General features: G+C 44.9%; 1 protein-coding gene across 2 annotated transcripts in view; it reads right to left on the bottom strand.

Annotated features, from left to right (window-relative positions):
* slc8a2b (solute carrier family 8 member 2b) overlaps nucleotides 1-24,518 on the bottom strand; it is a 99,046-nt gene that overhangs the window by 15,679 nt on the left and 58,849 nt on the right. For both annotated transcript variants that reach the window (XM_062386559.1, XM_062386558.1), the window contains 5 exons: nucleotides 21,989-22,051; nucleotides 4,739-5,226; nucleotides 2,695-2,832; nucleotides 2,190-2,417; nucleotides 1,172-1,558 (listed from right to left, as the gene is read on the bottom strand). In XM_062386559.1, the coding sequence (XP_062242543.1) occupies nucleotides 1,172-1,558; nucleotides 2,190-2,417; nucleotides 2,695-2,832; nucleotides 4,739-5,128 (1,143 nt within the window). In that variant the 5' untranslated portion in view covers nucleotides 5,129-5,226; nucleotides 21,989-22,051. The remainder of the gene's footprint in view (nucleotides 1-1,171; nucleotides 1,559-2,189; nucleotides 2,418-2,694; nucleotides 2,833-4,738; nucleotides 5,227-21,988; nucleotides 22,052-24,518) is intronic.

Here is a 24,518-nt window from a genome sequence, read left to right as displayed (position 1 = left end):
CGTCGATTCTGACGTTTGATTAACTGTGAGAAAAGTGTGAATCTGGATCATGCATCTGAAGAACATCTAAAACACTGAACTTCTGCCTTTTACCTTCTGATTGCTGAGACAGAAAATTGAATTCATATAAAGTTCATAACATCATATCTCAATGTTCCACAGTGCGGTGCAGTGTGTCTTCATCTGATCTGTCACTCAAACCGGGAGTGTCCAGTCTGAGAAGTGAGATGTGACAGGAGACCGGAAAACATCATTTTCAATAATTTTGTCATTTTTCAAATTCATCTTTTTTTTAGATCTTTCCTAATATAACACATTACATTACATTTAACGTTTTGTCCAAAGCGACTTTCATTTTTAGAACACTCAGCAATTATGAGGGGCCGTTTTAGGGGTTCAGTATCTTGCCAAGGACACTTAGGCATGCAGATGGGAAAGAGTGGGATTCGAACCGGCAACCTTCTTATTGCAGAACACCTGCTCTAGCCCCTAGGCTATCCTCTCCCCGTGTTAAATAACACAATTACTTTTGTATGATTGTTGATAGATACAACACACATTTAAATAAACAGAGTATTCAGGTTTCACTTTGACTGGAAAAACCCCAGTGAGGTTGAAATGATGCGACATTCAGAGGCCACCAACATGCCTCCCTCCCTCTCATCCTCTCCTCCCTCCCTCTCATCCTCTCCTCCCTCTGCTCCCTCTCCTCCCTCTCCTCCTCTCAACTCCCTCTCCTCCCTCTCCTCCCTCTCCTCCCTCTCCTCCCTCTCATCCTCTCCTCCCTCTGCTCCCTCTCCTCCCTCTCCTCCTCTCAACTCCCTCTCCTCCCTCTCTTCCCTCTCCTCCCTCTCCTCCCTCTCCTCCCTCTCCTCCCTCTCCTCCTCTCTCCTCCCTCTCCTCCCTTTCCTCCTCTCTCCTCCCTCTCCTCCCTCTCCTCCTCTCTCCTCCTCTCTCCTCCCTCTCCTCCCTCTCCTCCCTCTCCTCCTCTCTCCTCCCTCTCCTCCCTCTCCTCCCTCTCCTCCCTCTCGTCCTCCCGTCCTCTCATCCTCCCTCTCGTCCTCCCTCTCTTCCCTCTCCTTCCTCTCCTCCCTCTCTTCCCTCTCCTCCCTCTCCTCCCTCTCCTCCTCTCTCCTCCCTCTCCTCCCTCTCCTCCCTCTTGTCCTCTCACCTCCTTGCGGCTCTCGTCCAGCTCCTTACTGGTTTCTGCGTTGACCATCATGCTGCTGGAGATGGGCAGGTTGCCCCCACCTCCCGTTGCCAGCGCTCCAGCACCGACGTTATTGGCGGCCGCGCCTCCCGCCCCGTCCTGAGCCCCCCCGCAGTTTTCTGCAGGGAACACGGCGCCCCCTCTTGGCGGGAACTTGCCGTCTGTGATCATCTCCATGCCGCCCTTGCTGGGCGTCAGGTCTCCTTCGGTCTCCACCACGATGCCGTGGCGCTTGTCGGCACGGTAACGCTTGCCCATGTACTTGTAGAAGAGCAGGCGGCGGTCGGCGATCCACGCCAGGAGGACACACACCGGGAAGTAGAGCAGGGTCACAAGGGCCTCCCACACCTACAACACACACACACACAAATTCTCACAATCACGTCTGTTTGCATGTTTGAATAAAGATCGTGGTCAAAACATCACTTCCTCCTGAACAGGATGCACTCTGGGGGATTTAGAAAAGATGAAGAAACAGTTTGAAGGGAATTTGCCCAAATGATCAGCTGACCACAGAGATGCCGTTACCACGAACCTCCGGGGAGAACTGACCGATTCTCCAATCCTCTCATTCCCTCTGCGATCAGACTACTAGTCTCAGAAAGTCATTTTATATGACTGAGCTTTTCACTTGTAATAAATGTGTAGTTATATCTAAATATTGTCTTTTTATTGCTATTGATTTGACATCCTTTATCTTGATGTCCTTCACCGACCTCTGTCTGTTTGTTGACCTGTGCTTTGTGGTATCATATCGGATGTCGTTAAGTCCAATGAGACAAATCGTGATTTGTGAATATAGGTTTTACCAATAAAATGTGATTGATTTATTGATTAATGCTGTTTGTGGCCTCGTGAACCGTTAAGCTGCAAATTACCTCCTCGGGATCAATAAAGCTGAATCTGAATCAAACTAAACGTTGGTCAGATACAAGTCAATTTGAGCTCCTCCCGTCCTCCCTCTCTGAGTCGGCCTCACCTCCACGACGCCCGGCGACATGACGGACAGGATGAGGTAGAGCCAGATGTAGGCGAAGATGCTCCAGAAGGCGGTGATGAAGAACACCCGGAGGTGCTTGATCTTGCGGGTCTCTCCGGTGGGGATCACCCACACGCAGATCCCCAAGATCACAAACATGTTGAAGGCGGCGCTGCCCACGATGGTTCCCGGGCCCAACTCGCCAGCCTCAAAGTTGTGACCGCACACCTGGAGGAGTCAGAGTGTGTGTGAGCTGAAGCTAAACAAACAGGTCACTATTCGAAAGAAGAAATGAGACGTCAATGTTTAAGAGGGTTAAACTAAACGATTGATCAGAGGTTTGTTTAAAAGCTCCACAGAAGATACAGTTACACAGGGAATCTGAAAGTAATCTGAGTATTTTCTTTGGAATATGGGAAGAGTGTATGTTTCTATTTGTGTGTGTGTGTGTGTGTGGGTGTGTGTGTGTGTGTGTGTGTGTGTGTGTGTGTGTGTGTGTGTGTACCTCTATAACAGACAGCAGTATCTCTGGAGCGCTGGAGCCCAGAGCCATGAGCGTCAGATTAGACACGGTTTCATTCCAGATTCGAACCGTTGCCACTGATGTTTCCCCGTTTGGCATCGTGATGGTCACCTCCTTCTCCTGTTGGTCCAAACACACACACACACACACACACACACACACACACACACACACAGGGTCAGTAACTGAGGTGCTGTTGGCTGCAGCAGTGATGGATTGTGGGAAACACAATCAGACACCGACCTTGAACAGGATGGATGAACACACTCCTTTATCCATTAAGACTTTCATTTTGCTTTGTTGACCCCCCCCCCCACACACACACACAAACCATCTCACACTTCATCTGCTCTTTCTTTATAGACGTATGTATTTTTCTCCTATAAATGGTAAATGCTCTGTATTGATATAGACGTTACAGTAGTTGATTCACACACACATTCATTCAGTGCCTCTGTGTGCAGCACGTTCCTTTAGCTGCACGCCTCGAAGCTACCAAGTAAAATAAAAGACACTAAATAATAATCTATCGCTCCTCTTAACCTTCACGTCTCCTCCTCCTCCTCCTCATCCTCCTCCTCCTCCTCCTCCTCCTTCCTCACATTGGACTTGAGCCTCCATTCAAATTTCTCAGGATTCATCCTTTCTTTCTCCAAAGAGCTTAAAACAGCAGAACCTCACTACCTGAACCATTACAGGCCATCTAGGACAACTCACACACTCACACACTCTCACACACTGACACACACACACCCTCACACTCTGTCTGAGCGAGAGACTCCACCTCAGTAATCTCTGCTGTGTTCAGCTCAAACAGACAACAGCCCTCCTGGGTAAACAAACAACAAAGCTCTGTAAACTCTGTGTGTCTGTTCCAGAGTCGCCGCCTCATCACAAAGACCCAATGATAAAGAGGAAATCTGCCAAATCCCCTCGAAGGAAACTGATCAGAGGACACAATGACTGGAAGCACCACCTCCTCCCATCAGACACGCTACAATAAACCAGTTGTTCTTTAATCATAGACCAGAGTTCACTGCAGTATAACCGGATTAACATGATGCAGGTTTACTTTTAGCTGCTTGTTGCCCAGTCAGCCTTGTGTGAGTCAAACAATACACATCTACAGACGTCTGAGAGCTGAAGATACAGTGTGGTGGATCTCCTGCACCATGAGTTCATCTGTGAACTCTGCCAATGTTTACATGGGGGACTTCTTCGAATCCTCAAATGTTTCTAGAAAATCAGTACAAGCTAAAAGGTTTACGTAAGTCAATAAACGATGTTTCATTACATGCACAAATGTAAACAAACAAACTTCCTGCTGCAACAAGAACAAATGTTCTAACTACTAAAGTTTGTATTTTACTTTCATTTAAACATATCGTGTAAACATCAATCTCCTGCCGGCTGGTTTTCAGATGGTTAAACAAATGAGTCACTTTAATAAGCTTTTATACTAATACTTTACATTATTATAGTTAATTAAAGGGTTGATAGCTGGTGCTAATTAAAACTGAGAGAAAAGCAGTCCAGTGTTGTGAGGAAAGAGAAACAGAATTCCACCTCTTTAGTTCAAGCTTTTATGAGCGCTACTCTGCAACACTGCCTTTCCTCTGGAAGAGCGAGTTCTTAATCAACTGAGGAGATTCAATTAGCTAATTTAAATCCAATTTTCAAGGATGTGAATATTCAATCAAATATTCAAACAATTCCTATTAATCACATCTGGTAGATTTATCCAATTTAAAGAGCAAAGTGCTGAACCTGAACTCGGGTCTCAGATGTGAGGAGCTGCTGCTTTCAGGATTATTTGGGTATTTAGAGGAGAAACGAGGGAAAGGGAGGTTTCTGACCACGAGGGACTGTGTAACCACCACACAGTTTGTGATGCAGGGACAAAACAACCTCTTTGAATACTTCACATTAACAAGTCAACAGATCTTAGGTGAATGAAGTACAATTTAAGCCTCCATGTTTGTGGCGCTGACACCATCAGTGTATCACTGTGTTCACCCGCTCTCACCTGCGATGTGATGACCTCTATAGACGCCATGAAGCGGTCGGCGATGATGGACACCCCCAGGAACATGTACATGAGCGACAAAAAGTAGACCACCGCCCGGCCCACCTGGGCTCCGAGCCCCGGGTTGATGGGCTTCCAGACGGGCAGCACGATGCCGGGCCGGCACACCGTCGCCTCATCACACTTCTGTCTCCTTCTGGACAGGGTGCTGTTCCCGAGGGGCTGGGAGGTGGGAGGTGAGGAGGGGAACATGGAGGGAGTAACCGATCTCAGGCTGGGGTCGCCACTGGGCTCAGTGCGGTCGGACTCCGGCTGACAGGGAGGCAGCTGCTGGAGGAAGAGGAGGAGGAGGAGGAGGAGGAAGGGGGTGGGTGAGGCGAAGAGAGACATAGTTGCATGCGGTTCCCACGAGAACCGGCGGGGCTGACGACGATGGGAGGTGGGAGGGGGAGGCGCTGGTCGAGCTGAGGGTGATGCGAGTAGTTCACCTGCAGGGAGAGAGAGAGGAGAGAGAGAGAGAGAGAGAGAGAGAGAGAGGGGGAAAGAAAGCAATTTAGTTTGTGACAAAGTGAAAACAGATCAAACACCAGAGAACTTCAGTTCTGTTGTTTGATTGTTGAAGATTAGATTTGACAGAAAGCAGCTTCACTGGAGAGAAACTGAAGCTGAGACACGTTCGCCTGAGTCAACATGTCTCAGCTTCAGCAAAGACATGTTTCCTGAAGCTGTTTGAAGACTTGAGAGGAAAAACACAAACTGAAGAGGAGGAATCTGAGTTTTAAGATCAGACAAAGCTCTCTCTCACACACACGCACACGTACACAAACACACACACGTCAAGTGGGTCCATTTAAACCTCAGATATAGACAGAAATCTGTTTATAGAGTTTGCGTATTAAGTGTGATTCAGTGCAGATGACGCTGTTCAGCACAGACCTGGCACATTATTCACTGTGGTGAGTCACAGATAAACAGAAAAACAAGAGAGCAGGTGAACAGGTGGAGAGAGGAAGGTTATGAAGAGGAAGGACAGATGGAGATGGAGAGACTGAGGGGAGGTAAAGAAAAGAGAAGGTATGGGGTTACTTCAATGATGGGAAGTTAGGGTTAGGGATAATTTTCTGTCTTTGATTCAACTTTTTAAATGTTCTCTCAGAACAGGCAATAAAAACCACTTCATCTGTACCTGAAGAGAAGAAGAAAAACCGACAACAAGGATGAGAACAAGAGAGAAAGAGGAGAAGGAGATGAGGAGGAAGAGAGGGATGAGGGGAAAGAAAAATAAAGATTCAGAAGGGAGGGTGAGCAGAGAGATAATGAAGAGAGGATTGTGTCAGAGAGAGAAAACATGTTGAGTCACAGGGATGCCTTCAGGGAGGAAGAAGCTGACAACACAAGGTTTAAGACTGTTAGGTGGGATATTTGTCTGTAATATATTTTGGCAACAAAACTCTGTGTGTGTGTGTGTGTGTGTGTGTGTGTGTGTGTGTGTGTGTGTGTGTGTGTGTGTGTGTGTTGGTGTGTGTGTGTGCCAAACGGTGAGTGTTAGACCTCAGTGTGAAACCAAAGGATGGACAGATGGACTGAACCCTGTTTCCGTCGCTATGAGCACCGGCCCCCTAATCTTCCACCTCTCTTCTCCTCCTTCCTCTCACTTCATCCCTCTCTCCCTCTCTCTCTCCATCTGCCCGTTTCAGAGGAGACACCTGCTCATATAAACGTTACAAAACTATGTTGCTGCACAACCTGCACATCGCGCCACTTAATGAATTACAACTGTTTCTTCATTCAGGTGTTCCTTTATTTATTTTTACCATAACCTATTTAGATGTGGATGATATCCTCCTTTGCTTAATTTAAAGGCCTTAAACTTTTTAGCTATTTATTTTTCTGTAATATTCCTGCTGCAGACTTAAATCAGTTAGATGATCATATTTGTTCACAGAGTTTGGTTCATGTGTAAACCGAGGGGATACCAATCAAACCAGTTTTTATCTTTTCATTCCAGAAAACCAAATAAACGTCTGTGATGAACTGACGGCTTCCTGCTGCACTAAAGTATTAAAACTGATTTCCACAGCAAACCAAGCTCAACCTTCTCCAGCGTCTCCTCTGATTAACCTGCTCATGTGGAGGCAGCAGGTTTTCCTTCAGTCTGAATCTGGGTAGCAACACATTCTCCTCCCTGTTTGTTTCTCTGTTTTCACTGTGGACTGAACCCAAACACAACAGGAAGGAAACCAGAGCCGGGTTGTCAGGATGATATCGCCCCAGGGTGCTGTCGTCCTATTGGACCGTCTCAGGTTAGAATCTCATTATCAGCTGCTCAAGAGGAACAGAGGCTGAAGTGAACTGGTTCCAGTGAAACTACAAAACTTACACTGTCATAGTCCATCACTTATACAGACATATACACAAACGAGCACTTTCTCCTCCTCTCATTATGAGTCCAATGTTCATCACTGGAGGGATCCACCTCTTTTTGTGTCACTTCTTTTATTTGGTGTTTTAAAAGTAGTTCTGTGTCTCTGGTCACTTTAAGTCTTTTTTTAATTGTTTCTAAATGTCCTTGCTTCAATGATGCTGGATGTGTCATAACATCAATAACCAATCCTGCTCCGGACACACAACATGGCGTTTTTTGTAATTTGTAAATAATCCTGTCGGTGCTGTCACCAGTGAGCTTCATCTAAATTGTACAAATAGTTGTTTTCTTTACCCTCGAATGAGCCCTTTGTACATAAATACTTTATATTTAGATCAGGAGTTGATTCTCTCAGCAGCCCAGACTGAACGAACTAAAACCTTTTGAGTTTTAATGACAACTGAAACTAACTCTGGATTCTACACACTGAACCTTTAGGAAATACTTGGAAAAGAACATGTATCCATAGGCTCTAGTATTAGCCTTATAGCCTTTAGCTGTATAATTCATATAATCCTTTGACGGACCTGGCTACATGATGTTTGGAGCTCAGCAGCTCCTCAGGCTGCCCTCAGATAAGACTCAGACATTATCTGCCTGCACCAGCAGCAGCCTGAGAGAATCTGTTCTACTGGGGCAGTGACTGGTGAAGCTCTCTCGACTCCCAGCAGCCTCTCTGATACAAGCTGTTACTCGCCCGCACAAGGAAATTGTGCTCAATGGCTTCATGAGAGATTCTCTGTCCAGGAGCTGCTGGTCTGTTTGAGAAGGTGAAGGTGGAAAGATTCAGCACCAGGAAGGTTTTGTGTTTCTAATCCTGTTTCAAAATAAGAGTTTCCTCCTAAGTCTGAATTAACCATCTCTGCCTGATATTCTACTTTTGATAAACCAATCTTTAGATTGTGCCACAGTTCAGACCTTGGTGTGTTTAGTGTGATTATCTCCACTAGGAGGTTGTTTCTATGGATGTTTCTACATTCATTTGTTACCTACACAGGATAACGCAAAACGACTGAACAGATTTCCATGACACGTTGCTGAGAGATGGGATTTGACCCAAAGAAGAATTAACATTCTTTCTTTGGCAGGTCAACACTCCTCTAAGTTTCATGTCAGCCTTCTTCAATTGTTTTCTCTATCGTTCAGGTCTTTTTTATTCTCTTATTCTTTTCCTCACCAGTGACACTTCAACCTGAATCCAATGTTCTGCGCTCCCCAAATATACAAAAATGTATTATTAAAAGAAATTTAAAATGAAATCTTCTGAAGCTTTTGGAGTCTTTGCTGTAGGATCTCTATGATCACAACGGCAGCGTCCTGATGGTGACAGCAGCATCGAGTATCCCACAGGGAGATGTGGAGGATGGATGGACTGAGGGGGGGTACATGGAGTGATTCCATAATAGAACCATGAAAGACAGGAAATGATCAGAGCGAAGAAATGTAGGGGGATAAAGCAAAGGATTGAAAAAGCATCAGGAGCAACATAAAGAGAGAAGGAGGGATGACAGGTGGAGGACGTGAGGGGTAAAAACAAATCTAATAAAGAAGAGGAGGTATGGGCGTGGGAGGGGGGGAGCAGCATCAGCGTGGGTCGAGGTCCTAAACGTGTTAATGTCCTCATCTGAGTACAGGCGTGTTGCCATGGAATCCAGGGGAGAGGTTTGGCAGGCTAATCAATCACCACGGGGGGGGGGGGGGGTGTTGAGGACAGACACACATACACACACACTTGTAGAAACCCTTCATTGATCTAAGCAATGACCCGTAATGTGACAGAGAAGAAAGGTATTCAAAACTTTAAAAAATCTATATTAAAAACGGAAATCTCTTATTTATGTAAGTTCTCAGAGCTTTAGTTCAGAGATTCAGTCGAAGCCGCTTCGGCAGCAACTCTCCTCAGAAGAGTGGCACCTGGATCTGGGCTGGATCTGGGCTGATCCAGGTGCCACTCTTGGATCAGCAGATTGGACGCTTCACATCCAATCTGTCAGGCTCCGTCAGATTGGATGTGAAGCGTCTGTGAACGGACACCTTCACCTGATGATGAGCAGCTCAGCTCAAACTGTTCTCATTCTCTCAGAGTCCTCTGGAGAACTCCTGGACTGTCGTTCCAGTTTCACTCAAAAAGTTTCTCAAAAGTTCTGTGGCCCATCTACAGAGGCTACAGAGGCCAACGCTGACATCTTGTGCTTCGATGTTATTTCGAGTCTGAGTCTGTGCAGTCGTCCTGACTGGAGGTCGCTGCTGGCCTAGCGAGGTCGTGTAGATACTCGCTGTCTTGATGTTTCACCAGAAAATTAAACATTTGAACATTTATCAACGTGATAAGAAGTCATTGAATTATCTGCTTTGTTAATTAATGTCTGGTGAAAGAAAATATACAATTATTGTTCTTTCTGCGATATTTCATTCAAGCGTTGTGATTATATGTTTTCATTTAATGGTGTTTGAATGAAAATAATTCGTAAATATCAATATAACTTTCAAAAATTTAAGAAATCTGCAGCCAGCCACCAGGGGGCGCTAAAGAGGCTTTGGCTTATTTTTTGGATGCTGTCATGTCGTCCATCTTTATGCGGAGCAGAGACACAATGGGTCCATGTTCTTTGCTTTGTCATAAATTAAAAACAGGAGCATATGGTGAACGACTGCACACACACTGTCACATCTGCTGCTTGGCTCCGGTCCCGTCCTCCCTCTCTTATCTCTGAGCTTCCTGTATATCTGATCTCTCCTCTCCCATCATGCTTGTTCCAGTAAGTGCCTTCATTAGCCTGTAATCCCACTCTCATCAAACAGCCACTTACACAGAGCTGTAAGCAGATCTGCTCTGACTGACTCCTGTTGATTCAAACCTGTCCCTGTCACATGAGGCTGTTCTGTGACGACGATGTCAGATCTGATGTGTTGACAGGAGCTGAACATTATTCACACTTGAACCAACAGAGTAACTAGAGAGTTTAAATGGAACTTGATTTACCAAAGGCTCAAACCATTGACTGTAAATAAAGATGGACGACTCATCTCCACTTTCTCCAACTTCCCAAATGAAGACAAACTATCTCAAATACAACTCCAAGCAGAAGTTCACAGACAAACTGAGCTTAAGATAAGATAAGAGATAAGATAAGAGATAAGATAAGAGATAAGATAAGAGATAAGATAAGCTTGTTGTTACTGAAGACAAATCAATGTTCAACATCAATATGTAGCTGCTGAGGATTTCATTTCAGAAGCGCAGGTTTCCACAGCCACCGACACACTAACTCAGTTTCCAGAAGAAAACACAGTTGGAGCTGATAAAGAAGAAAGAGGAGGAGAAACAATGAGGAGAACATAGAGAGATAGATGGATACTTTATTTATCCCGTGGGAAATTCAGAAAACAGAACGGTCTTTAAGAGCGCTGAGGGAAAAAGATCCTTTCATTTTCTACACTGGTTGGTGGTGCAGGGGTTGAAACATGGCAGCTCCGAATTAAAACAATCCTCAAACTATATTAAAGCACAAAAATAACAACTGAGGTTCTACTGTGGAAACAACAGTCAAATGTTCTGCAGTAGATTCATCCACCCATTCACCCATCCACCCATCCATCCACCCGTCCATCCATCCACCCGTCCATCCATCCGTCCATCCATCCATCTACTCTATCTCCAAAGCTGAGCCCGATCTGACGGAGGAAACCCGTTTCAGCCACTTGTATCTACGATCTTGTTCTCTCAGCCACTACCAGGAGCTTGTGACCTTGAAAATGACCTGTTTGTATCTTATTATGTGAAGAATGAATGATCAGATTCATGGTTTAGTTTCTTCTGTGAGTTTAAGCCAAATCGTCAACAGTCTGTATGATATTGAACTATGGAAAATGGGTTAGGGTTAGGGTGGGGAAAGGTCAGAGGTCAAATCCAGAACAGAGTAATGGACGCTCGCTGTCAGGGAGGTTTCAGTAGCGGGGCATCGGTGGAAATGTCAACAAGCTGTTTGCAAATAACAAGAGAAAGAACAAGAGCCACAGACAGTCATGTAGAATCCATGGAGTCCAACAGACTCAGCGTCCTCATCTGTCCACAGTGTGCAACAAGTCCTCATGGCCCCATGGAGGTCCATCCAGGTCCCTGACACAAGATGGATCCACGACTCTGGGTTTAGTTGTAGATTCTGGACGATCTCATCAAAGAGCCGTCTCTCATTTGTAATCAGATCTAATTAGAATCTGTTTTCAATATTTAAAATCAACTTAAGATATAAATAATGGAACTAGAACCTTAGACACCCCGTCTTGTCGGCTGAGAAAACAGGAACAGTGGTTTGGAGTGGCAGTGGGACTAATGATCCCGACCTGGGAATGAGACCAGTGGACTAACTGGTCTTCATGTGACTCAGAGTGAGCTGCCTCTTAACTGCATGTGAAAGACCCCGTCTGTGAAAAGACAGAAAACAAGACGACGTGGAGCCTCTGCAGACCTGCAAAGTTAAAACAGGGTGAAGAACTGAAAGTTGTGATGCTAATGTTAAAAAGCTCAAAGAGCAGGGACTCAAGGACCCCCCCCCCCCCCCCCCCCACTCCAACGCACTGTCCAACACTGAGCTGTCTGCAAGGTCTCTGGAGGTTTAAAAGCCGCCTGCATTAGTCGTGGCTGAAAAACTCTTTGGAGGAATCAGGCTTCTGTGTCCCTGGTGCTTTCTCCACCTTGAATACTTAGCCACGTGTGAGTATCTGATAAAAACAACAAACTCAATCCAACAGGATGCAGAACTGAAAGTAGAAGCTTCAGCTCATCAGACCATTTTCTTTCCCTTTGCTCCTCGAAGCAGCCTCTTGTTTTGTGAAGGACTCTTTGTTTGATCAGGCAGATTAAAGGTATCTGCCTGAGCCTTAATCTGAAGAGCACATGGATCCGACCACTCGGACTAATGAGATCAGACGTCAGTAACGTTTTCCTCAGGAGTTTCTGTCTCATTCTCTACTTTCAAGTCTTCTTCAATGCAGCTGATGTTCACATTGTTAATTATGGTCTGTTTAGAATAGAAGATGAACTGAAGCCAATATGATAAAACACTCTTTTCTGAGAGGGAGAAAAATACTTAAATACACCATTTCTGATTGGACGGGAGGAAACTATGACACCACATGAGCCCTCGCTTGAGATGGAAAGGGACGGATTCGATTGGTTCACAGCTCCGCGGTGCAGCGCCCCCTGGACCACTGGAGGGTTACAGGGTCAGCAAGCAGAACGCACAGGTCGCCCTCCGCCCGTTACTTCCTCCTTCCTCCCAACACGTGAGGGTGATAACTGTTAACCTGTGAAAACTGGTGATTGCTGGATCCTTGCCTCTGAAGGTCAGGACGACCTTGTCGACAGAAGAACTGGTCTCAGGTCACCTTCATGTCTTCAGACGGAGGGAAGTGATTGTGTCCAGAAGCTCGAGGGTTTCTCATCAACTGCGAGTAAGGCTGAGTTTTGTACTTTTTAGGAAATGTTCTTTCCCCTCATTACTTTTTCACAGCTGCCGTTAGGACGGGCAGATTTAACTTTCCTTTGTGTCACCGTAAATTAACGATGGTGAATGTTGCCACGGGCTTGAAGGCAGTATCTCCCCCCCCCCTTCTCCTCCCACACACCACATCCTCCCTCTGTGGACACTCTCAGTCCCATTTACCACGTTAAAGGAAATTCGATTGCCCTTCATCAGACACCCCTGTCATATCACCAGGAGCCAGATGGGGAAAGTTCATGGAAAAAGATTTTGCTGCTGTATATTTTGATGACACTAATTTCTCCGAGGGAATAATTATAAAGTGTTCCACAAGAGGAAATCGATGCCGAACCCCAGCTGTCAGCAGCGTTAATGAATCATTCACCCTATGAGCCCGACGGGAGGGAAACAGCCACAACCCAGCATGCATCTGTGACTGCGCGAGAGCACGTGTGATGATGACACCATCTGCTGCAGAGTCGACAAGCGGCAAACATCAGAGGAGACGCGGCTCAGGTGACTTTATTCCAGCACAATAGAAAACACTCATTCTGTTCTATTGTGTGAACTGCTGAGTGTGAAGGTTCAGTCGACCTGAATCAGTGGAGCGGAACTGGATTAACTCACTTTTCACCTCCCTGCCAAATAAAGAGTCCCTCTGCTCCATTGTTAATGTGTGTGTGTGTGTGTGTGTGTGTGTGGAGTGGAATCTCACCCACACAGGAGAGTTCTCCTCTTCATCATCTACTTACAGAGCTGAAATGACCGGTGATGGAGTCAAACAGAAAGATTTCATGATGACACACAGAGAGCTGGGGGTGTGTGTTTGTGAGCCGTGGTATCAATGTCAGCATCAATAACACATTCACATCAAACTCATCACAAGCATGAAAACGTGAACGTGCATCAGTGTGATAGAAACTCTCTAAAACCACAGAGAGCATCGCTGGGAGAAACTGACTTAGGGTCAAATTTGACTTTTTAGTTTGCTCCATGTCCAATCTGCTATCATGGAGGAGACGGGGTTCATGAGTATTACTGCAGCCAACCACCAGGGGCCACTGTATGCAGACTAGAGTGTGTGTTTGTGTGTGTTTGTGTTTTATCAGTTTCCTGGATTTCCAGAGATGTATTTCTTGTGACTTTCAGGAACGTGTTTTAATTTGTCAGGGATCAACAGGTCCCTTGTTCCTTTTCTCCAAACACATCTACTGTTGTTTAATGAGGCTTTTCAGATCCATTACAAATCACCAGTAGGAAACAGTCTGTATCTCCCTCCTGTGGTTAAGGGTTGATAAGCGTTAAGGTTGATAGGTTCACAAAATGTCCCTGATTAGATTCTTTCCATGTGGAGGAGAAAGCAAATAGTTGTGTGTGCGTGTGGTTCACATTACTGTGGCTCTGTGCATCGATATACATCAGGACTCGACCCTTAACAGCACTCAGACCAGGCATTGGTCTGAGCTATTAATACCTGTTTACATTGTGCACACGTACCGACACACAATGCAACGCAAGACACGCACCACTTCCGTTTTGTGTCCCATCCATCACGACAGCTAAATGAAGAGTGTGTTTATACGGCCTGTAATTGGCTGAGCAGCGTTAGTTAGCAGGCAGACAGTTTGTGTGATTAATGACCTGATGTGAGAGGAGGAGGGGCTGAACACAGACACACACACACACACATGAACACAAACACACACATTAAAGGCTTCTCAGTACTACATTGAAAAGCATTGGAGGTGTGGTATCCCCCCCCCCACCCCCCTCACTGCTGTATCTCTCCATGTGTGTGTTTTATCTGCGCCTCCCTCATGACAACACCCAGAGCATCATGGGATTGCTTGGCATGAATGAAAAAGTGCTGAAGGTCAAACTTCTCAGTGAAGCGATGCAGAGAATTGCTTTTCCACAGGAAGCAAACGTTCTCTCCACCTCCTCAGTGGCTCAGATTGGAAGTGAAGGGCAGGAGAAGGTCCGTTACAGACTCATCACACGTGTGACCGGGACCTGAAGGGTTTGGTATGGACAGAATCTGAAGTGCTGATTGGTCGGCTGGGCAGAAATGAGAAAAGGCCTCTCTAGTGTTTCACATCACTGCTGGTTTCTCACTCTACCTTCGAGTGTAATCCTTCAGACACCTTGAGTGACCTAGATTCTGGTATACAGCTATATGTGTGTGTGTGTGTGTGTGTGTGGGTGTGGGGGGGGGGCAGTGCCAATTGTCTCTCCGTCTTTTCTTTGCCAATCCTTCTCTCTTTCATGGGAATACTTAAAGAGCACAATGCAAACAGTGCTTTGGCAACAACAAGCTGCTACTTAGCAACCTCCTATAGGTGCACATGCATGTACATACATGCATGTGCACCTACACACACACACACATACACATGCACGTACACACACACACACACATGCACGTTAACATAGCACACACACTAAATACTGTATCAGTGCAGAGTTGGTGCTCAGGTGAAGCAGTGAGTGAGATAATAAATCACAGAAAGAGTTTTCATTACGTCTCTGACTTCCACATCTCCGAGCTGATGAAGAGGCATCAAGGAGCAGGCTGCTGCGTCTGCTGGAACTCTTCCATTAACTCCTCCATAAACAACTTCTTCCAGCGAACCTCAGACCTGCCGCTACGTGCACCAATAAACTGGAATCAGCTGGAATCCATGGAAGGCCTGAATAATGTCCGGTCATTGAAGAAGAGGAGAGGGAGAAAGAACATGCACAAGCTCACTCCTCATGTTTCTGTGAATTATTCATACTCTTGCAGTGCCCCTTCAAAATGTACGTGTCGGTAGGGGCTGATGGTTTTGGCCTTGCATGAATCCAGGCTGCTGAGCATCCCGACAGGCTGCAGGACATGTGGTCCGCCCGTCTCCCTGGAGCTCGCTGCTTCGTGCTGTTTGAATAACATCTGGGTGAGGAAGTAGAACGAGCCGTCACAGCTCAGTTCCACTTCTCTTAAAACCTGCTCCACGGATGCTGATAATTATCTGGCTGGTGCACCGTCCTCTGGTCGGTGTGCTCCACATCCAGTCACTTGTAGAAAAGTGAAGTTTGAAACTTTCCTGAGAATCGGCCAAGTGTGACACCGATCAGGTGAGCAGCTGTGAGAAAATCTAAATACGGACAGACAAAGGATTCTCCGTTTATAACTGGAGTTATAACAGACATGTCAGGCACCAAGAAATAAACACTATTTTATCTGCAGTGGATTTCTCCTTTTCCTTCTCAGGCTGCTTTGTGGAATAAGTTAAATGAATTTCTACATTTCAACATAGTCTCAAGTTTAACTAGAATGAAACTCAGTAGAGTTTCTACCTTCGACCCAAAAGTCTGTTAAATTCAATCACTCTGCATCAAAATCCTGATGCCTGATTTATTTTCATCAAGCTCTATGAACTTTTCCCTGGGGAGATAAAAACATCTTTCATCACAAGGAAAGTGACAATTTCAGGTTTCTTCACTGACCTCTAAAACATCCTTTCACCAGGTTTCCTGAAATCTGTCATTTCTGTTCTGTTGCAAACAAAACAACAAACAAACGTTTTCTTTATCTTTGCTTTTCCTGCCTCCCTCCAAACCTCAGATGTTGAGCCAAGCGTTGGTCTCTCTGCTGCCAGGAGGACTCCTGCTCCCTTTACAGAGCGGAGCTGCATCTGTCTCCATCTCTGCCCCCCCCCCCCCCCCCTCGTTTCCAGATGACTGACGAGTCGCAGGCACCAACCACTGCATTAGCATTCAGCATTAATCTCCATTCTCATTGTCTCCTATGACATCAGAAACCATTTGCTGCATGATGGAGCGTTGCACTTTCACAATGTCTGAAGAGTTATAGTGTTTTGGCTTTTATCACTATCATAAGGCTGTTCTGGTTTCCAGCTGTGATGTTCTGCTCACTAGAGGAAAACACTCAGTAAACTTTAGACTTATTTGAGAAACAGGATGAGGTGGTTTGAGATTTGTCTTGAGCCTCAGTAACTCACAACATAACTGGAAGTCTTAGAAGTGAGTGAAGAATGAAAACAACTCGACAGAAAAGTCGCTCAAAGACGTGAAAACTATGACAATGAGTTTGTCAGTCTGTCAGTCTGGACCCTCTGAGGGACTTTACAGAATCCATGTAAAGATTTAAGGTTTAGATATTCCTCCACACACAACACCATCGGGGGGGACACCTGACAGATTTATTCAACAGCACGAGAGAGAGCCTGGAAGAACAAGCAGTCCTGAAGCAGATGGTCGCCGCCCCACTGAGCCCTGATCTCAACATCACGGACTCAGTGTGAGACAGAGTCAATCTACAGAGGAGCGGAGGAGGATTCACCGAACCACCTGCCGACCTGGAGAGTAACAGGCCTGTTCCACGGCAGACACTTTGACACAGGATGAAAAGCTCAGGTGTAAGAAACACAAGGACTGAATTCAGTTCCTGGTCCCTTTGAAACAGAGAACCATGAATTTCCACTGATTATAATTTTACTTCATTCTCCTGTTGAACGACCAGGAGATCACAACTCGGGCTGCTCATCCCCCTGATACCAGGAAATCAAGCTAAGGAGCTTCTAGTGTCCGCCAGGAATAAACCTCATATCAAGAGGCACAAATAACAAAGGGACACTCTCTCCTCCACACTCTCCCTCCTCCTCCTCCTCCTCCTGCTCCTCCTCCTCATCCTCATCCTCACCAACACAAACTCTAATAGGACAAATTAAATCTAAATCAGGGAGCAAATTGGTCTCTCAACAATCATTTTCTTTGTGTCAGCTGAGTCTCTAGAAGGAGATGATCTGTGTCGGTCGAGCAGAGAGACACAGCGAGGGAACATCTGTCTGACGTCCTGAAACTGCTTCAAAAGTTTGACACGTGTGTGTGTGTGTGTGTGTGTGTGTGTGTGTGTGAGTGAAAAACTGAATAAAAGTTATGATAAAGGTCTGAGCAGCTTTAAGAAAGATTCAGAATCCACTGACTGATGCTGATCTCACAGTCAAAAGACTGAAGTGTGTTTGGGAATAAAACCTTCACTTGAATTAACGGAGGTTCACATATGAACTTGGAATAAAGTTTCCTCAGCTCATGTTGTTCGGAGGCTTTTACAATTTCTCTTGAAACAGTTTTCAACCAGAAAGCAGATGCAACACTAAGATTTGATAAGATAGAAGGAGGAGTCACATGTTGGGCCTGATTCACATCTGACATGTCGTTCAAACTGATTGATTGAATTTGTAAAAGAAAGAAATCCTCAGCTTGACCAGTAAGAGTTGATTCCTGGGAGGATAACTGTGTTTTACTGTTTGACTCACAACCCAAACTCAACCTCACCAACTTGATCCAACTGAAACGTCCTCCTCTCGTCAGAATCCGTCTCATCCTCGGCTGCTGCTCTGTATTTTAAACTCATTACGCCGTCAGTCAGTCACTGTGATATCGTCTGGAAGCCATAAGCATCTACTTTAAATGCCAGTCATCCCGGAGCGGAGGCTAATAGAACGGGTTTCCTCACCGTGCATAGGTCGCTCGAAGAGCATCGGCTGAATAACAACATGTCAAAGTGAATAAATTGAGGTTAAGTGGGCGTCAAAGGAAAATGTCAAGAATAAAGAGATGGAGGAAGAAGCAGAAGAAGAAGATGGAGGCTGCGCATTCACAATGTGTCATTCTGGTCTAAAGACGTTTCAGTCCTCAAGTGGTTATGAAACAGCTCCTGAGTCAGAGGACGACAGTTGTGTGACCGCTGTTGTTGGTCTGAGGTGGAAACAGGACTATTTTGTTTATCTGTGTAGATCTTGAGGTTGCAGCTGGAAACTGAATATATATATATATATATATATATATATATATATATATATATATATACATTTTTGAAGCTTCTAAAGTCTTAAATGTTAAACTTAACCTTACTCATTCATGTTTTGATCAGAAATTTGAAATAGCTATAGAATGTGATTTATAACCGTCGGATCGACAATAGATAAACCAATTATCACAACAATGTATGAAACTATTATTATTATTAGTAGTATCATTGATTTATAATTAAATCTCCTTGGGCCCATCATAGTTTCACATCTCCATCAGTGTCTGACGTTTTCTAACTTCATTCATTTTCCATCTCAAACAAACAGATAAAGATTCGACCTGAAGGAGTTTGTAAAGAAATCACTTCCTGTAGAAACAACAATTCATTTTCTCAGATGTTTCAGAACATCTCTGCTCAGCTCCTCTTTCCTGGTTCCTGTCGACGTTCAGACCTTTAACTTCTAATAACACATTCAAAACTCAGCTTCACCAGGTCTCACAGAATTCAACAGAACTCCGAAGTGCAGATATAAAACTGACGACTGTTCCTTTTCTTTCTGACTTTTGACAGCTGCCCACTGAGGATCTCCAGCAAACTTTACTGAACCATTTCAACACAGGTTTTAAGAGAGACGGGATTTGATTCAACATCCTTCGGGTCGAAGCTGGATTTATTCATGTTTCCCTCACAGAACTTGTGCTGCAGCAGGAGAAAGATGCTCTTAAAAAACAATCTAGGATGTTGTATTTAGCTCGAAGCACTAAACCACTAAAGTAAAAGCATTTGATATGAAAATGTGAGACACATTTTGCTGAATGGTAAAATGTTGAAGGGACTTCTTTGAGCTTTACAAGTACCTCATCCACTCAAAGCACTTTGTATATAGATATACTGTATATATGTAAAACGGTATGTAAATAAACTAATCCTGTTTCTTGGAGAGATTTATAAATAAACATGTGGAAACAGCACCTGTCACATCTGAAATGAGATAGTGTGAGTGTTCTACTCTGGTGGGATTCGGGGACGAGTCACATCCTGTGAGAAGTTTCACCAGGTGGGTAACATTCATCTTCTTCTGGTCACATTTTATGGTTTGGTATTGTGATATCAATCATCATCTATAAATCAATTTGTATTTGGATAGGCCATATTCACAAATCACACCAGTAGATAGTACAGTCCCTCATTATCTCCTCACCACTATGCCGATGGAGGGGGGGGGGGGAGTCTTTGATAAAACACTTTGGAGTCTCAGGGGTGAACAGTGATTTAGCCCAGGCTCCTTCAGATGTAATCAAACAACGCCTTCATACTGCTACCCGGGGCCTCCGGGGCAATTCCACCATAAAGTCTCTCTCTGAATCTAAGCTTACTTTTTTTACGTTTCATTCTTAACCTCCCAGAATATTCAACTGCACACACACACACACACACACACTCTCTCTCTCTCTCTCTCTCTCTCTCTCTCTACACTGTGTGAGCTCACTAAGCAAAGTCATGCTTTGTCTAACTCGTTCATGAATTCATCATCAGGTGAAGCGTTCACACACAAACACAAATCACTGGGATGAGGCCCTGCTGGTTCATACAAGGTACTGACCACTGTGTTGACACACACACAGACACACACACACACACACACACACACAGCTCATCGATCAATGTCACTCTCACAAACACATTAACAGTGAACCCGTCTGTCATCCTGGTCACCAGGAGAAATCCCATCAGACCACTGGTCCTGTGAACTGTCAAAAAATACACAGTTCATACCTCCTGGGAAAATACCAGCATTCATGAACTAGCTTAGCCCGGTGCACGCACACGCACACTCACACACACACACACACACACACACACACACACACACACAGAGTTTATAAATATATCAGAAGAGCACAGTAACACAAGGACACATACACAGAACAATAATGACCCTGCCAAAAGTTCCAATTTATCACCACTTGCCTGAGATGCTGTGGGAACTAATGAGCCATTACTCTTGCTGTTACCCATAATACATTGCTTCAGCACTGCAAGCCCGAAGCCCCTCGATCACTGGTTGTTACGCACGTGTGACTCTGCATATGTGTGTGTGTGTGTGTGTGTGTGTAAGTACTTGTATCGTGTTGTACATCTCAATATACTGTGTGTGTGTGTGTGTGTGAGTGTGTGTGTGTGTGTGTGTGTGTGTGTGTGTGTGTGTGTGTGTCTAACTAATATCCAGAAAATGGACGGTTCACAGTCTTCTCAGAGGAACTAGGTGCTGCAGGATGGACACTTACTATCAACACAGATTTAAAATGTTACATTAAATATAAATGTCTCCTGACTGGAAAACACAAAATTCGTTTACAGCCCTGAATGTCTCACAGAGAAAAGACATCCACCTCCATTAGGGTGAGAAACATACAGAACATTAACAGGTCGTTGTTGGCCTCCTACAGGTGGAGCAAGAACTGTGGCCACTGGAACCTGAATCCATCATATGTGACCTGTATCGACCGCTGCTAGCACCAGATCCTTCAAGGAAGAAGCTGCTGAATAAAACATGTTGTCAAGCTCCAGGACGACAGACTGTAAATAATGATGTGGCTCCACTTCCCCCCCACGGTGCAGAAACGAAGCCAAACCAGCGCTGCCCTCGGGGGTCCCGGCTTTCTGGAGCCAGAGTCGTGATTTCCCGGGGAGCTGGCATTTCGTCCATCTTTTAAAAAAGTCTGAGATATGAGACTAACATCGTTTTTTTTATTCTATTAAAAATGTTTTTATAAATGAAGAATGGCAAAGTGTCAACACATCATTTCAAAGCTTGATCAATCTGAGCAGAATAAACTTTGACCTGAACAGAGTCCAAGTGAAGTGGATCTGAGTGGATCTGAGTGGATCTGAGTGGATCTGAGTGAATCTGAGTGGATCTGATTGGATCTGATTGGATCTGAAGTGATCTGAGTGAATCTGAGTGGATCTGAGTAGATCTGAGATGATCTCAGTGGATCTGAGTTGTTCTCAGTGGATCTGAGCGGATCTAAGCGGATCTGAGTGGATCTGAGTGAATATGAGTGGATCTGAGTTGAACTGAGCAGATCTGAGTGGATCTGAGTGGATCTGAGATGATCTCAGTGGATCTGAGGAGATCTGAGTGGATCTAAGTGGATCTGAGTGGATCTGAGTGAATCTGTGTGGATCTGAGTGAATCTGAGTGGATCTGAGTGGATCTGTGTGAATCCGAGTGGATCTGAGGGGATCTGAGCAGATCTGAGTGGATCTGAGTGGATCTGAGAGGATCTAAGTGGTTCTGAGTGGATCTGAGTGGATCTGAGGAGATCTGAGCGGATCTAAGTGGATCTGATTGAAACTGAGTGGATCTGAGTGGATCTGAGGGGATCTGAGTGGATCTGAGTGGATCTGAAGTGATCTGAGCGGATCTGAGTGGATCTCCTCTCAAACACAGTCTGGCCCAATCACCACCAGGACCAAGTGACAGAAATATGAGCAGATAAACAACAGAGCCTCGAACTCACCACGAGTCTCAGTTGCTCCGTCTTCAGCTCTCGCTCCTCACTGAGCTCCTACTCGCTGACGGGCTGCAGACACAGAGAGAGAGAGAGAGAGAGAGAGAGAGAGAGAGAGAGAAAACAGATGAGACTCTTCCACTCTTCAAGTTGCTTCAAACATTCTCCAGCTGAGACAGAAGCAACGACTCGTAAAGCAGCTTCTTCAAAACACGGCAGCCTTCAACAGGTACACACACGAAAGGTCCAGGTTGAATATGGAGACTCACAACGCAAGCTCAAGAGCAGAAAGAGGAGGAGAGGGAGGAAGAGAGGGAGGACGTGAGGGAGGAAGAGAGGGAGGACATGACAGAGACAAAACAAACGTCCAAATGCCTCCGATACAGATGCTGGGTAGCAGTGAAGAAGAAGTGATTTGTGATTCAAGCAGTCTGGAGAGTCCCACGTGTTACACAGGCTGAGTTAGGATGTCTTTAAGTGGCCTGGTACTGGATCGGTATCGGCTGATTCCTGGAGTCCAGGTCACATCTCTGCTTCCAGGAGGTGTGAGGCAGCTGGAAACCAGGGACACGGGTCAGTGATCAGGGCTCATTTGAATTGATGTCAGTTAATGAGCGCCCAGTTCCCCAGAGAGGAGTTCACGGACCGATGAGCAGCAGCATTAAACCTGAAGTCACATAGCTACAGATGGTGTGAAGCTGCTGCACTGACTTTATTCAGGCCTTTTATGAAATCCTCAGAACTGTCGAGTTCTCCTCAGCAGAGCATCACAGAGATGACTCTCGGACCACGGCCACAGGAAAACAAACTGTCTCACTTGTGGGATTAATTTGGTTTTTGTTTTTGTTCTTTCGGAGTGGGTTTCACTTTTTTTACTCTTTCAGTTTTAGTGTCTCATAAAGGTCCACAAATAGTTTCACAAGTTCTCCTCCGGCTGCAATGAAGCTCCAGTGGCAAAATGGATTTTAACAAATTATGCAACATCAACATGATCAAATTAAAAGATACTGAAGGTTTAAAACAAAGTGTTTAGAGCAGTAATTTAATTTAACTAACGGTTCAAACTTGCTCAGTTTTCACATCTTTCTTTTTTAATCTTTGTTGTGAAACTCATTTGTTTCACTATAAGTATTTATTTATATATTTTCACTATCTATTCCGAGTTGTTCAGTATTTTGGTGCCAGTGTAACGGTGTAAATATGTTGTTTGTTAAATCCTGTTCAATGTGGGACAGCAGTCACTGTTTTTATGTATTTCTTTTATTTTGCCGTGTCTTTTATTTTGAAAACCTATCGCGGGAGCTTCTGGGGGATTAAGTCTGGCGCACTTTGTTTTTACCGCAGAAGCAGGTGCTCGCGCTATCGGTAGGTTGTCTTTCTTTCGTGTTAGTGTTTTAGTTAGTTGCTTATGGTTAATTTAGTGTATAAAACCTGTAAAGTAATATGCAACTTTCTTTTGTAGATGACTGTGGCTGTTTGTCCCATATATGTTGCAGGTATGTTGTAAATGTAAATTGTCTACCACTATACGACCACGTGTTACGCAGAAGCAGGTGCTCGCGCTATCGATGACTGGCTGTTTGTCCCATATATGTTGCAGATGTTCCTGGTTGCAGAATAAAGTTACACTGCTTCCATTAAACCTGACTCCAGTGAAGTACATAGAAATAGCAGCAGAGCAAAACAGAGACCGTCACACTGGTGCCGTGACCCGTCGATTCTCCTGCTGGATGGTGGATTCTTCAGCGCCGATCTGGGGATTGTTCTGCTGCTGCTGATCTTCTCTGTGTGACCAGGTGGACATGTAACTCGATTTGTGTTAAGCTGAATGCACATATATTAAGTTTTTTTTTCTTTTCGCCACTCGTCTGTGTTTAACTTTTTACATTTTGAGTGTTTCATTTTTATTTCTGGTACTGTATATTTTTTTGTTTAATGATGAGTGCTAGTGGGGAAGATATTAGCACGCCCCATAGCTTTGGCAGGGGAAGGGGAAGAGGATTATTGAGTTTTCCTAAGTTCTTGCAGTTTGAAACTCCTGTTCGGGGGCATGATAATGTAATTACACATGAGTCTCAAAACGCCAGTTCGACTATTAGTAGCCCTGATGCTCTGGCCACTGAAATTGTCAGTCAGATGGGAGATGTGATCCAGCAGGTTAGCCAGAAGGTATTACAGAACATTATGACGCAACTTAGCCCATCTGTTAGCGCCCCTTTAACCAATGCTTTCACCCCACCGCCCAAAGATGACATGTCAACTTCAAACATGCTAGATGCCTCCCATGTGCAGCTTGTGTCTCACAGAAAGCTGAAAGATCCACCATGCTTCAGAGGGGACAGCTCTGACCCTGTTTCTGTGAGAGAATGGGAGGATCTCATGAGGGCTTTTATTAAGAGAGGTAATCTGAGATCTGAGGAACAAGCCGAGGAGATCCTCATTCATCTTAGAGGCAAAGCTAGAGATGTTGTAAAGTTTGGTACCAGGAACAGTGACATTGACCTCACCCGTGACCCTGAGGCTATCTATGGTCTCCTTC

This window comes from Platichthys flesus, chromosome 4, assembly GCF_949316205.1.
Source record: "Platichthys flesus chromosome 4, fPlaFle2.1, whole genome shotgun sequence".
In the NCBI taxonomy this organism is placed as follows: domain Eukaryota; kingdom Metazoa; phylum Chordata; class Actinopteri; order Pleuronectiformes; family Pleuronectidae; genus Platichthys; species Platichthys flesus.
Note: the sequence above shows the minus strand (reverse complement) of the source record. Positions and strands in the feature narration are given on the sequence as shown.